We start from the raw sequence: 14,656 nt of genomic DNA, 5'->3' as shown, positions 1-14,656 counted from the left end.
GTAAGTCGTATTTTTTGCCCAAAATAGTGGAGTTTTTCAACAAAAATTTAATTTTTAGGTTGTTTGCCTACAAAAAATCGATTTTTTGTTTAAAAAGTGATTTTTTCCGCTAATTTTTTTTATTTTTAAGTCGTTCAAAACCCGGGGTTTTTGAGAAAATATTCACTAAAATTCAATTTTAATCAATTACCAGCCGGAACTTTCAAGTCTTCCGGTCATTTTCCAGCTAAAAATTTAAATTTCGCATCAAAATTGCTTGGATCGCTTCGAGACCCAACGGGGAAATAAATCCATGCGCCTTTAAAGTCGCAATACATTTCGGAATTTTAAGCCGATTTTTACCAAAACAAACGAGTTTTCGCTCATTTTTCATAGAGAAAAAAAAAATTTTTCGGAAAATTATTCTAATTTTTAAAGTATATTCTCAAGAAATTCCTCTAACTACTAGAAAATCGGAATTTTCCGATCAATCTTCCACACATCTCTCCCTGGCCACCCATTTTCCCACCGTCGCCGCAATCAGATTAGAGCTCACAGCGGAGAGAGCGAGAGTGCACAAAAACACGAGAGACTCAGAGACAAAAAACTGTGTGTAGGGGGCGCTGCGCCGCGGTGACACGAGGAATCGGGGACGCGGCGCGAGAGTGACAGTAAATGTCTATGTGCAAATTAATGTGACGGTGTTTGCGGCGGCGGCGGCGGACGTCATTTTTTTCACCTCTATCTCTCTTCTTTTTCTTCTTTTCACCCAGAAATGTTTATTTATTCAGTTTTTTTTTCAAACTTTTTCAAAAAAAAAAAAAGTTTTTTTTCATCGATTGAGTCACTTTTTAGGCATAAACACCCCAGAAACCAAACCTCGCGGCTCGTGTACTCCCCGAGAAGGTTTTTCGGTTTTTTTTTGCTAAAATTCTTGATTTTGAATTTTTTGTTCAGTTTTTAAGTATATTTTCTGGAAAAATTCAGTTTTTTTACTAATTTTTCCACTAGAAGTACGCGAGTTTGGTTTATTCACGAAAAACGTGACTGCAGCAACAAAAAAAGCACGAACGAATTCCAGGAATCGCTCGCCGCCTCGAGTTTAGTTTTATGAGAGTGGCGAGAGCATTAGAGAGCCTAGTCTTCTGATTTTGTTGTACTTCCGGCTTTCTTTTAGACTTTAATTTCAGGGGATTCCTGCCTCCTTTTCTGCAAAAAAATTGTTGAAATTTTCAACAGTTTCTAGTAAAAAATTTGAAAAAACTTTGTTTTTCACGAAAAAACCTTCCGAAATTCCTCTAAAAACCAATAATTTGAAGCTAAAAATCTCCGAAAAAGACAACAAAAAAATCTTCGATTTTAAAAAATTAAAGGCGCATGGAATTAAATTTACACTTGGGTCCCGAAACGATTATTACAGAATTATTAGAATTTTGCATAAAAATTTCATTTTAATGAACGAAAAACGAATTCTTTGAGAGATTTTTTGAAAAATAAACAAGTTTCCCGCAAATTAATTGGTGAAAATTCTCGATTTCTTATTAAAACTCTAAAAAAACACGGCAAAAATCAAAAACTACAGTAACCTCACTTTAAAGGCGCATACACTGTTCTGGCGGAATATCGGAGCGTCGTTGCCTTCGATTTTTTTTTAATTTTGAAAACAATTTTGCCAAACTTCAAAACTTAACCGCAAAACAAACCCCAAAAATTGACCTTCACATCCCCGGCGCCTAGTTTTCAAATTCGCGCCGCTGCAACGGAGCGCGTTTGCATTTTTCTCCCCCCCCCCCCCATCGCAATTCACACAATGACTCACCCGCGGGCCGCTACTTTTTTATTCAGTTCTGAGCGAATTTCGCAAATTTTCACGCAGAAATTTCGATTTTTAGGCTGAATTTCGCCCAAATTTAGGCCCAAAATCCGTGTTTTGCCGTATAATCCAGACTAAAAACGAATTTTCACTAGAATTTCGCAAATTCATCATAATAACCTAATTTATAGGGATATATCGAATATTTTATGCCTAAAAATATAATTTTAACGCAAAAATTGCTTGTATTATTCGTTATTCGTGTGTTGCCTTGAAAAAACCATTGAGTTCAAATTTGGCCTATTTTTCCCTTTTTCCCGCCTAAAATTAATATTTTCCTTGAATTTAAATTATTTCTTCATTTCTCAGCCGAAAAAATCTAAATTTTGTCTAAATTTCCAAAATAAAGCTGCGATTTTCAGAGAATTTACTGGAAATCCCGGATTTTTACCGATTTTTTCAAATTTTTCACTGAAAAACTTGAATTGCAAGCCAATTTTTCGCGTTTTTCAGGTAACGAAACACACAACGAATGTCAGATGACACATCGGCATCCGTCTGGAACGATGGCGGCCCTCCAGTTCGTTTTTCACCCGATTTCACCCATAAAATTTGGTTTTTTTTCAGGAAATTCAGGAACAAAAGCCAAAAAGCCCACCGCCGCCACTGCCTACATCGAATCCAGTAGTCAAAGATACTCCAAATGGTTCGAAAATAGCGAAAATTTAGGCTAAAAAACACGAATTTTCAGTAGTACCCACCGGCGATCTAATTCAGTTCGAAAGTGAGGAGGAGCGGGCGGCGACGACAGTTCCCAACGGAAATCCTGTGATTTTCGAGAAAAATCCGGCGATGGATGGGCTTTTGCGCGAATTTCTGAAGGAAGAGGAGGCCTACACGCCGCAGGACTATTTGCGCAGATTTTATGTACGGATTTTGGTCGAATTTAGGGAATATCCAGCGAAATTCTACGATTTTCGACGATAATTAGCCAAAGTTTGGTCGAATTTTAGCGATTTTCGAGCCAAATTCTGTCAATTTTCGGTCGAAACTTTTTTCAAAACGAAAATCACAGATTTTTGACACTTTTCGCCAAAATTTGGTCATTTTCACTGGTTTCCACACAATTTTTCTCCGATTTTTGACGAGTTTCTCAACAAAAAAACTATTTATAGCGAATACTGCCAAAATTCTGGAAATTTTTCGCAGATTTCGATTTATTCATGACTTTTTCCCTAGAAATATAGCCAATTTCGAGAATTTCCGGCAATTTTTGTCTAATTTTAACGATTTTCCTCATTTTTTTCCGTTAAATTATGGCAATTTTCTACTTTTTTTGCCGAGAATAGACAGTTTTGTTAATTTTTATAGGTTTTCAAGCATTTTTAGCGAATTTCTCGAATATTTAACCTCATTTTAATGGAATTTTGACAGTTTCGACGAATTCTGTCGATTTTTTGCACTTTTTCGCCAAATTTTGCACCATTTTCAACGACTTAAATAGATTTTAAGCAATTTTCACTTGATTTTTGGTGATTTTAGGGTCGATTTCAGCCAGTTTTCCCCCATTTTCCACCTGATAAAAACCCACAAAAATCGATTTTTTTTCAGCAAATCCGAGTGGAACAGGAAAAACTGCGAATGGAAGCCGAATATCGGTCAGAGTGTGCCGTCGCACCGCAACATTATGCTCGAAATCGATATCGCGACATTTTGCCGTGTAAATTTTTGATTTTCATCGAATTTTTCGCCAAAAAGTGTGGTATAGCGTCATTTTCAAGCAGGAAAAGCGAGAATTTTGACACTTTTTTTTTGGGAAAAATCGCATAAAACTGTGTGTTTTTTTAAAAAAAAGGATTAAAGGACGATCCGTTCTTCAAGTGCTTTGCACTGCGGATCTGGGATTCAGGTACATTGCCTGGTGGTGATCCCTCTGGGCTGTAATTTAAGCCACGTCTTAGCCGGGGACTGTGGCCGATAATCCAGTCGTGGATTGCTCCACTTCCCAATAGAGGCTGGGTGAACCTAGGGGTGAGGCCGGACTTGAACTCGTGACCTCCAGACTGCTAGCGGCCACCACTACCGACTGAGCTATCTGCCTCCCATTTCAGAAAAATCGAGAATTTCTTTAAATTTGACCAAAAAAAAATATTTCAGATTGCAAAAATATTCAAAATTCACGAAATTTGAAGCCTTCTGGCCATTTTTAGCAAAAAATCCGCAATTTTTTTCTGAAAAAATTTTTTAATGCAATTAAATACGTTTTTATTGACGTTTTCACTGATTTTTTTTTTGTTTAATAAAAAAATTGACCAAATTTGATGAAATTTCTCAAAAATTTTCGAATTTTGACGACGCTATACCCATTTTAATTAACTCTAAAATTTGAAATAAAAAAAATCCGTTTTTTTCCAATTTTTAAGCACAAATTTCGCCATTTCAGATGACAAAAATCGTGTGGAAATCCAAAAAGACAGTGAAAACCCCGAAGGATATATGAACGCTTCACTAATTCAATTGCCTGGTGGAAAAACTGAATTTATTGCGGCACAGGCTCCGCTACCGGCTACACTCGACGAATGGTATAGGCTTATGGAGCTCAAAAATGAGCATTTTTAGCTTGAAAATGCAGGATTTTGTGTAAAAAAATTAGTTTTTCATGTTAGCTCCGAAGCAGCAAACATTTCTGACAAAAAAGGACAATATCAAGCCAGAAATTGAAATTTTTAATAGAAAACTCCAAAAACCTCCGAGCATTTTTTAATTATTTAAATGAAATTTTGAAGATTTTATCTTCAAAATCGAACAAAATGAAACTTTAAAATAAATTATTTTTCAGAAATTTTTAGGATTTCTTGAGAATTGAAAAAAAAACAAGGAAATGATGAATTTCAAGTGAAAGTTGCAATTTTTCAGTTAAAAATAAATTGAAAATAAAAAATGAAAAACGAAAAATTTCAGTTTTTCCGTTGAAAAATCTACATTTCAAGTAAAAAGCAGCCTCCGAAACTTCCACATTGAATTTTTTTTATTAAAAAAAAATTAAAAAACGAATAAAAAGTTCCCCTAAAATTTCTTAAATTCACTATTTTGCTACTTTTTCGATTAAAAAAACACTTTTTTCTGTAAGAAAAACTCTGAAATTGATGGATTTTATTACGGGAACACATAATTCTTAGAATGCGTATTGCACAACATATTTGACGCGCAAAATATCTCGTCGCGAAAACTACAGTAATTCTTTAAATGACTACTGTAGCGCTGTTGTGTCGATTTACGAGCTCGTTTTTTTAAGCAAAACATGAGAGAATAATACGAAAAAAAAAAGGAAAATCGCTGTCACTATTCGAAAAATAAATTCATTTTGAAAATCGAGCCCGTAAATCGACACCAACGCTACAGTAGTCATATAAAGAATTACTGTAGTTTTCGCTACGAGATATTTTGCGCGTCAAATATGTTGTGCAATACGCATTCTCAGGATTATGTGTTCCGGTAATAAAATCCATCAATTTCAGAATTTTTCTTCTAGAAACAGTGTTTTTTATTCGAAAAAGTAGCCTGGGAAATGCTGATTTTCGGTGTAAAATTTTTTGTCGATTTTTTTGCGCGGGAGTTCAAAAATAATTTATAATTTTTTTTTGTAAAAGTAATTTAAAAAAACGCTTTTATCGTCATTTTATGGCTGAAAATTCCAATTTTTCAGGATTTAAAGGTGGACCACGCTCAGTGGCGAAATTGCTTTAAAACACGCCTATGGTACCACAATGACCGAATATCATGATTAAAAAATTCAAAAAAATTTCCCTGATTTTATATGATTTTTTGGAAATTGGAAAAATCTCAGTTTTCCTCCAAATCATATTTGAATTTCCGCCAATTGAATTCGTTCGGTGGAGCGCACTTGCATTATTTTTATTAATTTATTATATTTTCTCATTATCTCACTGATTTTCTTCATTCTTTGTGTATTTTTAACGGAAAAAGAGAGAAAAATACATGATAAATGCAAATTGTTTATTAAAAATCACTGAAAATGGGTGAAACTGTGAAATAAGCTAATTTCAGGCTTGCTTTATCGTCGGAACTCATAATTTTACAGTTTCACTCATTTTCAGTGATTTTTAAATAAATAATTTGCATTTATCTTGAATTTTTCTCTCTTTTTCCGATAAAATACACAAATAATGAAGAAAATCAGTGAAATAATGAGAAAAAAGATTATAAATTAATAAAAAATAATGCAAGCGCGCTCCAGCGAACAAATTCAATTGGCGGAAATTCAAATAGGAATTAGGGGAAAACTGAGATTTTTGCAATTTTCACAAAAAAATTATATAAAATCTAGAAAATTTTTTTGAATTTTTTAATCATGATATTCGGTCATAGGTGGCCCCATAGGCGTGTTTTAAAGCAATTTCCCCACTGAGCGTAGTCCACCTTTAAATCCTGAAAAATTGGAATTTTCAGCCATAAAATGACGATAAAAGCGTTTTTAAAATTAATTTTACAAAAAAAAAATTATAAATTATTTTTGAACTCCCGCGCAAAAAAATCGACAAAAAATTTTACACCGAAAATCAGCATTTCCCAGGCTACTTTTTCGAATAAAAAACACTGTTTCTAGAAGAAAAAATTCTGAAATTGATGGATTTTATTACCGGAACACATAATCCTGAGAATGCGTATTGCACAACATATTTGACGCGCAAAATATCTCGTAGCGAAAACTACAGTAATTCTTCAAGTTACTACTGTAGCGTTGGTGTCGATTTACGGGCTCGATTTTCGAAATGAATTTATTTTTCGAATAGTTACAGCTTTTTAATTTTTTTTCGTATTATTCTCACATTTTTTGCTTAGAATCGAGTCCGTAAATCGACGATAATCGGCCTAGAACCCTTCTAAAATATAAATTGTTTCAGGTGGAAAATGATCGACGAGCATCGTGTCTCACTAGTGGTAATTCTGTGTAAACTAGTCGAGTTGAACAAGATAAAATGCGAAAGATACTGGCCAGAACAAGTCGGTGAAAGTGAACTTTTCGGTGATTACGAGATCACTTTAGAAGAGGAGAAACTCTTTGACGATGATGAATATTTAATGAGATGTCTAAAAATGGAGAATCAAACAACAGGAGAATGTCGAAAAGTTCATCAACTTCATTATCGAGAATGGCCAGATCATGGATGTCCGTCTGGAGAGAAGCAACTATTGAATATGATTGATTTAATGGAGAATATTCATGAAGAAGTGTCCCCCCAAGATTCTTCACCGATTCTTGTACATTGTAGTGCGGGTGTTGGTAGAACGGGCACAATTATTGCGATTAATTTTATTCGTGAACAAATGAAAGCCGAGACACTTCATAGTATTGATATTTTTGGATTGGTTATGACGTTGCGGAAGCAGAGAGCCAGTATGGTTCAGACGCAGGTTAATAGCGGCGGGGGGAATTTTGAGCTGGGAATCTCTGCACTGCAACTTTTTCCTCACGAGGGACGAGGAAAAGTGGTTTCTAGGCCATGGCCGAGGGGCCGACAAGTTTCAGCGGCCATTTATCTTGCTTTGTTTTCCGCCTGTTTTCTTTCGTTTTTCATCGATTTTTTTTGTTTTTTCTTAATAAAACTGATAAATAAATATTTTTTGCAGATGCTAAAACAATTTCCAAGTAAAAAAATAATGTATTCAGTGGGCAAGCAGCGGTGAAAGTGGTCAATGTAAAATGATGGATTACGGAAATACAAAACCTAAACTTTTTCTGAAACATGATACATATGCTGCTTAAATGCTGAAACTACCTGATTTTCATAACGAGACCGCTGAACCGTTATGAAAATCAGGTCTCGTTATGAAAATCAGGTAGTTTCAGCATCTAAGCATCATATGTATCATGTTTCAGAAAAAGTTTAGGTTTTGTATTCCCGTAATCCATCATATTACAATGCCCACTTTCACCGCTGCTTGCCCACTGAATACATAATTTTTTTTACTTGGAAATCGTTTTGGCATCTGTAAAAAATATTTATTTATCAGTTTTAATAAGAAAAAACGGGAAAAAGCTGTGAAAAACGAAAGAAAACAGGCGGAAAACAAAGCAAGATAAATGGCCGCTAAAACTTGTCGGTCCCTCGGCCATGGCCTAGAAACCACTTTTCCTCGTCCCTCGTGAGGAAAAAGTTGCAGTGCTCTGAAAAACTGAATTTCAAAAAATTCCTGGAATAATATAATAAAATTCAGTGCATTTTCTTCGAATCTTAATTTTTTTTTCCAACTTTTTGGAAGAAAAATCGAAGAAATTTCTTCAAAAAATTACCTGAAAAATACAAGTTTTCCCGGAAAAGTTTTTTTCAGAAAATTTTTTTTGAAATTGAAAAAAAATTCAATTTTTGAAAAAAAAACGCATCACGATTTTTAAAAACAAATTTCTGAAAATAAAACGGAATTTACTAGAATTTATTGTCTGAAACTTGAATTTTTGAAAAACAAACCTTCAAAATTATAACAAATTTAATTTTTTTTACTCGTCTAATTTTGCAAAAAGTGCAAATTTTTAATAAAAATCCCCCAATTTTCTAGAAAAGATGAAAAAACTTCATTTTTTCAAGATGACGTCATTTTCCAGATTTTGACAAAAAAATTGAGATAAGCCAAAAATACATTTTTAAAAAATTTAAATTTATTTGAAATTTTATTTTTACGGCTATTTTTTTTAAAGAAAATTGAAAAAAAAACAAGATTTTCCCCGAAAATTTCACATTTTTAAGGAATTCCGGATGTAATTTTATTAGTAAAAATAGAATTTTCCGGAAAATTACGAAAAATCACTGAAAACTGATGTTTTTTCTTGAAAAAGAAAACATAAAAATTCAAAAAAAATCTTCCTTACAGGACCAATTCCAATTCGTTCACCGCTGCATTGCCTCCTACTGCCGTCGACATTTGGGAATCATCGAGGAGCCGAAGCTTGATCTTGCTCCACCAGTTGCCACTGCTGATCTTCCAGTCGGATCTTCGGGCTCCGTGAGGCTTATCGCACCTCCAACACCAACTACAGGACCATCGACAGATCAAACGGCGACCATTGCGAATTACAACCAACTACATCATCATCAGTCATCATCAAATCATATGGATGAGGACACTTCTACAGAAGAAGCCGCAAGTGTGCCGGATTTTCCGGAAGAGCCGCCTGCCCCGATGGGGCCGGAGGATCTTGGCAGCAGCGCGGCATTTTGAATGTGAGAAGGCGCTTTTTAGCTTGAAAATTTGGAAAAATTGGATATTTTTAGTGCAGAACTGTTGCAAAACCAAAAAAAAAAATCAAATTTCAAAAAAAAATTGATTTTAAAATCGAAAAAAAATCCTCTTGTAAACACTGCAACTTTTTCCTCACGAGGGACGAGGAAAAGTGGTTTCTAGGCCATGGCCGAGGGGCCGACAAGTTTCAGCGGCCATTTATCTTGCTTTGTTTTCCGCCTGTTTTCTTTTGTTTTTCACAGATTTTTCCCGTTTTTTCTTATTAAAACTGATAAATGAATATTTTTTGCAGATGCTAAAACAATTTCCAAGTAAAAAAATTATGTATTCAGTGGGCAAGCAGCGGTGAAAGTGGGCATTGTAATATGATGGATTACGGGAATACAAAACCCAAACTTTTTCTGAAACATGATACATATGATGCTTAGATGCTGAAATTACCTGATTTTCATAACGAGATCGCTGAAAAAGTTTTGAGGTTTCCAAAATTCAACTTTTTGTGCGAAAATCTCGACTTTTTCACCAAAAAAGTTGAATTGTGGAAACCTCAAAACTTTTTCAGCGGTCTCGTTATGAAAATCAGGTAGTCTCAGCATTTAAGCAGCATATGTATCATGTTTCAGAAAAAATTTAGGTTTTGTATTCTCGTAATCCATCATATTACAATGCTTACTTTCACCGCTGCTTGCCCACTGAATACATGATTTTTTTACTTGGAAATCGTTTTGGCATCTGTAAAAAATATTTATTTATCAGTTTTAATAAGAAAAAACGGGAAAAATCAGTGAAAAACGAAAGAAAACAGGCGGAAAACAAAGCAAGATAAATGGCCGCTGAAACTTGTCGGCCCCTCGGCCATGGCCTAGAAACCACTTTTCCTCGTCCCTCGTGAGGAAAAAGTTGCAGTGTAAAAATCAAAATAAAACAAAATTTCACCAATTTGTTTTGAAATTTCTCCATTAAATATTTTCGATTTCTTTTAAATGTACAATTTTCGTAATTTTTCCCGAAAAATCTTGAAAAAACTAATAAAATTTTCTTTCCGTCCAATTCTGTTTTTTTTATTCAAAAAAAATTAGGCAAAACTTATTTAAAAAATACCAATAATTTTTAGAAAACTTTTTCGACAATTTTCGATTTTTCAAACAAAAATTCAGAGGATTTTTGTAATTTCACACGGAAATTTTGTGACAATTTGCCTGAAATCTTAGTTTTTTTTTCAAAAAAAGAAACATTTTGGGTCTAAACTGTGAAAAAAACAACAAAAAAAACATATTTTCATTGTTTTTTTTTTTCCTCAAAAAGTATCTAAAAATGCAAACTAATGACAAAATATTTTAGATATTTATACTTAAAATAAATAATTATCTCTCCGTTCTTTTTCGGAAAATAAATCTAAAATTTGTTGAATTTTTGTAAATTAAAAACGCGGAAATTTTGCAAAAAAAAGTTTAGCTGAAAATTTGAATTTTTTAATTTTAAAAAATTGCCTAAGCTCGAAATTTCGATATTTCGATAGCGGAAATCCAATTTTTAATTTAAAATAAAAACAAAATGTTGGTCTGAATGGTGTTTAAAAAATTTGGTTGAAAATTAGATTTTTTATTTCAAAAAAAATGCAATTTATGAAAAAATTCGTAATTAAAATTTTCAGAAAACTAAAAACAAATTTCATTATTTCAAGTGAAAAATAAATAAATAAAAATCAGTATTTTTAACAAAAATTAGCAATTTTAACGGGATTTATTACTTTCAATAATAGCGAAAAATATAATTTTAAAAAACGATTTTTGAAGCGAAAAAATTAATATTTCTGTGATTTTTTTTGAAAAATTAGTTTTTTCGAAAAAAAAGTTCTGGAAAAAGTCGATAAAAATGGAAAAGAGCCTAATTTTATAGGTATATTGGCAAAAATTTAGCTGGAAATCAGGTTTTTTTGGAAAAAATTCAAAATCGGTAAAAATTTGAATTTTTAAAAATCAGACAAACAGTTACAATAATTATTCATAAAAGAACAATTTCTATCTGGAAAAAAGTCGTCGTTAAAAATTGAAAAAATTGCCTAATTTCATAAGTATATTGACATAAAAAATTAGCTGAAAATTCGAAATTGTTATGGAAAAAAAATTCAAAATTTTGGATTTTCGCCAAAATTCTCCAAAATTTTCGAATTTTGGCGAAAATCCAAAATTTTGAATTTTTTTCCATAACAATTTCGAATTTTCAGCTAATTTTTTTGTCAATGTACTTATGAAATTAGGCAATTTTTTTTTCAATTTTTAACGACTTTTTTCAAGATAGAAATTGTTCTTTTATGAATAATTGTAACCGTTTGTCTGATTTTGAAAAATTCAAATTTTTACCGATTTTGAATTTTTTCCAAAAAAAAACCTGATTTCCAGCTAAATTTTTGCCAATATACCTATAAAATGAGGCTCTTTTCCATTTTTATCGACTTTTTCCAGAATTTTTATTTTTTGAAAAAAACAATTTTTCAAAAGTTTTTTCTTTTTTTTTCAGCCCGAAACAACGTCAGCAATCCGATCATCAATCGACTCATTCGTAGAACGTGCATCAAGTGTAATTCGCGAGCAAAAGGGCCGTCTCGAGCGTGGAACCTCTCGTTTTCTAGACTCAATTAAAAAATCAGCAACCACCACCACCACCACCACCACCACCACCACCACCACCGTCGACCAACAACAACAACTACAATAATTCCTCGTTTTTCTCATAGTTTTATTGATTTTTTCATGATTTATTGGTATTTTCCTTCCCAAATTTGTATTAATTCCTTAAAAAATTTTCCCGCTTACTTCACACATATCGGGTGCCAATTCTCATCCTCTTCCCCCCCCCCCCGCCTACACAAAAAATTTCCTTTTTTCTCTAATTTTTCCACCAAAATTATTTGTACCCTTATTGTGATTTTATGGTTTTATTATTATTATTATTTCTATTTTACCTGTGTTTTTTTCTGTTTTTCTCATCGTATTTGCCTTATTTTATATATATATATCACTCCAAAAAATTTCGACTTTTTCCTTAAAAAAAAATTTCCCGATTCTCTCCGGTCTCCCAAAACACCCTCCCCTACCCCAACCCTCCAATCTGAAAAAAAAAACCTATTTCGCTTGATCTAGAATGGAAACAGAATGAACATCTTTTGGATTTATATATACAAATACATATATTTAAAATTTTGCAACAAAAAAATATATTATTTCGACGGATAGCACTGATTTTCGCCGTTCAAACAGAAATGACCGACGGGACATTGGGTGTTGATGCACGGCCCAATTGAGACGGTTCCCGGACGGGCTTTTGCTGGAAAAATTGGGGAAATTTTGTGAAAAAATCGATAATTTAAAGTGAAAAATCGATAATTTGAGTAAAAATCGATATTTTGAGTGAAAAATCGATAATTTAAGTGAAAAATCGATAATTTTGCCCAAAAATTATCAATTTCAGTTTTAAAAATCGATAAATCTTAGAAATAACTCAGAAAAACACGGAAATTTGAATTTTCTCAGTGGAGCGAATTTGCAAAGCACACGGTTCGCGGGAAGTTTGAATTTACGAGTTTTTCAGTCTTCAAGTGCGCTCCATTGAGAAAAATTTTTTTCTACACTAATTTCTACACTAATTTTAAGCCTTTTCACTCAATTTTACACAAAAATTATACTAAAAAATTGAAAAAATTACTCACGTCTTTCTCGAATACATTCATCTCGCTGGCATTCGTAGGTGTGTGGGCAGTGACTATTCACACATGGTCCGACAATTTCGACTGGAAAAATTCAAAAATTGATAGGTGGCGGCCGCGTAGAAGAAGAGAAAACTCGGCCCCGCGATTTCACGGATTTCTGGCTTCCCTCATAAATTGAAATAGAAGAGTTTGCCGAACTAGGCCATTTTAGCTCGGACATATCTGGGGTAGATTTACGGCGCGTTGCGTGTCGCGTCGCGGCTCGATTTTAATTGTAAAACTAAATGTGTTTGTCCGTGTGGAGTACACGACTTTCCAATGTCCGGCAGGCCAATGGAGCGCGAAAAGTTAATGGGGAAGGCAGGAACCCCGTGCGATTTTTTAGGTCAAGTGGTTGCAATTTTCACAAAAACGCTCGGATAATTTTTTTTTAAATGGAGACCATAGAATCGTGGAAGTTATGCCGAATTTTTCTAGGCCGAGTTTTTGCTTTTTCTAGGCTACGGCGAAATTATCTATTATTTAACCTTTGCTTATAAAATGTTCCTAAAAACGGAGAAATTCTGGAAGAGAAAAAACTCGGTCACCATTAAATTTTTTATGGGGTTCTGGCCTTCCTCATTGAATTTTTCGCGCTCCATTGACAATCGCCCGCCGCGCAACGCACGGAAAAGTCGTGTACTCCACACGGACAAATGCATTTAGTTTTACAACTAAAATCGAGCCGCGACGCGACACGCAACGTGCCGTAGATCTACCCCAGATATGGCCGAACCGAAATGGCCTAGTTCGGCCAAAAACTCTTCCATTTCAATTTATGAGGGAAGGCAGAAATCCGTTAACGGGGCCGTGAAAAGGAGAAAACTCGGCCAAAAAGCTTTTTTCTAATTGTAAGTAGCTAGTAGAATTGTGAAAACGATTTTTTAAAACTTTTTTATTCGGAATATTTTTTTGAAAAGTCGGCCGCCTAATTTTTCCAGGCCACACCTTTTAAATTGCTGGCCGAGTTTTTGCATTTTCTAGGTCACGGCGCAATTATCTATTATTTAGTCTGGGATAGTCTGGAAAAATGAAGAGATTTCACAGAAAATTTCTGGAAGAGAAAAACCTCGGCCATCCAATCAATGTATTTTTTAAAAAACTCACTATCAGCAGTACTTTTAGCAGTACAAACCGCGATCAAAACAGAAAGTATCAAAATATAGGAAAGCGACGGAGAAGCCATTATTAGTGCTGAAAGATGATAGTGAACTGACCGTCTGAGCCAGCGAGCCGGCCTCTTTTGTATTTTCACCCGCTCACTGACTGACCATGTGTGTTTACAGGATCACCCGCCCTTTCCGTGTCTCGTTCCTATTCAATTCTGCTTATTTATTTTCCATATTGTTCAAAAAAAACTTGTGCCACCCCGGGAACCGGTCTCCAAAATAGAACAAGTGATCCCGGATGCTGTATTACAGATGCTTGACTAATACGTTACGATTATAACAACTGGATTCACACGTGGAACATTTTGTTTAGCTCTATTGCTTAGAGCTTCGAATGAGCACGGATTTCTGGCTTCCACATCATAAATCGAAATGGCAGAGTGTGCCGAATTAGGCCATTTTGGGTCGGAGAGATTTTGTGTAGATTTACGGTGCGTTGCATTGTCAATTTAAAAGGTGGCTGTGTGGCCTAGAAAAATTTGGCGGCCGACTTTTCAAAAAAATATTCCGAATAAAAAAGTTTTAAAAAATTGTTTTCACAATTCTACTAGCTACTTACAATTAGAAATACGCTTTTTGACCGAGTTTTCTCCTTTTCACGGCCCCGTTAACGGATTTCTGCCTTCCCTCATAAATTGAAATGGAAGAGTTTTTGCCGAACTAGGCCATTTTGGTTCGGCCATATCT

The 14,656-nt window shown here is 34.1% G+C and overlaps 2 protein-coding genes across 2 annotated transcripts; one reads left to right on the top strand and one right to left on the bottom strand.

The window, feature by feature from the left end:
* Positions 1-2,305: 2,305 nt before the first annotated feature.
* On the top strand, positions 2,306-12,227 carry ptpn-22 (Protein-tyrosine-phosphatase). Its single transcript, NM_067727.7, has 8 exons — positions 2,306-2,372; positions 2,420-2,498; positions 2,544-2,719; positions 3,404-3,512; positions 4,236-4,374; positions 6,718-7,228; positions 8,684-9,033; positions 11,573-12,227. Exons 1-7 carry the CDS (start codon positions 2,325-2,327, stop codon positions 9,029-9,031), a joined length of 1,410 nt encoding a protein of 469 aa, NP_500128.2. The 5' UTR covers positions 2,306-2,324; the 3' UTR covers positions 9,032-9,033; positions 11,573-12,227.
* Positions 12,210-14,002, bottom strand: K08D12.8 (CC domain-containing protein). Its single transcript, NM_001268306.3, has 3 exons — positions 13,908-14,002; positions 12,762-12,842; positions 12,210-12,379 (listed from the first exon to the last, which is right to left on the bottom strand). The coding sequence occupies exons 1-3, from the start codon at positions 13,984-13,986 to the stop codon at positions 12,273-12,275; spliced, it is 267 nt and encodes an 88-aa protein (NP_001255235.1). The 5' UTR covers positions 13,987-14,002; the 3' UTR covers positions 12,210-12,272.
* Positions 14,003-14,656: the final 654 nt, after the last annotated feature.

The sequence above is a fragment of the Caenorhabditis elegans genome, chromosome IV (assembly GCF_000002985.6).
Source record: "Caenorhabditis elegans chromosome IV".
Taxonomy (NCBI): Eukaryota; Metazoa; Nematoda; class Chromadorea; order Rhabditida; family Rhabditidae; genus Caenorhabditis; species Caenorhabditis elegans.
This window is presented reverse-complemented; position numbering and strand designations above follow the sequence as displayed.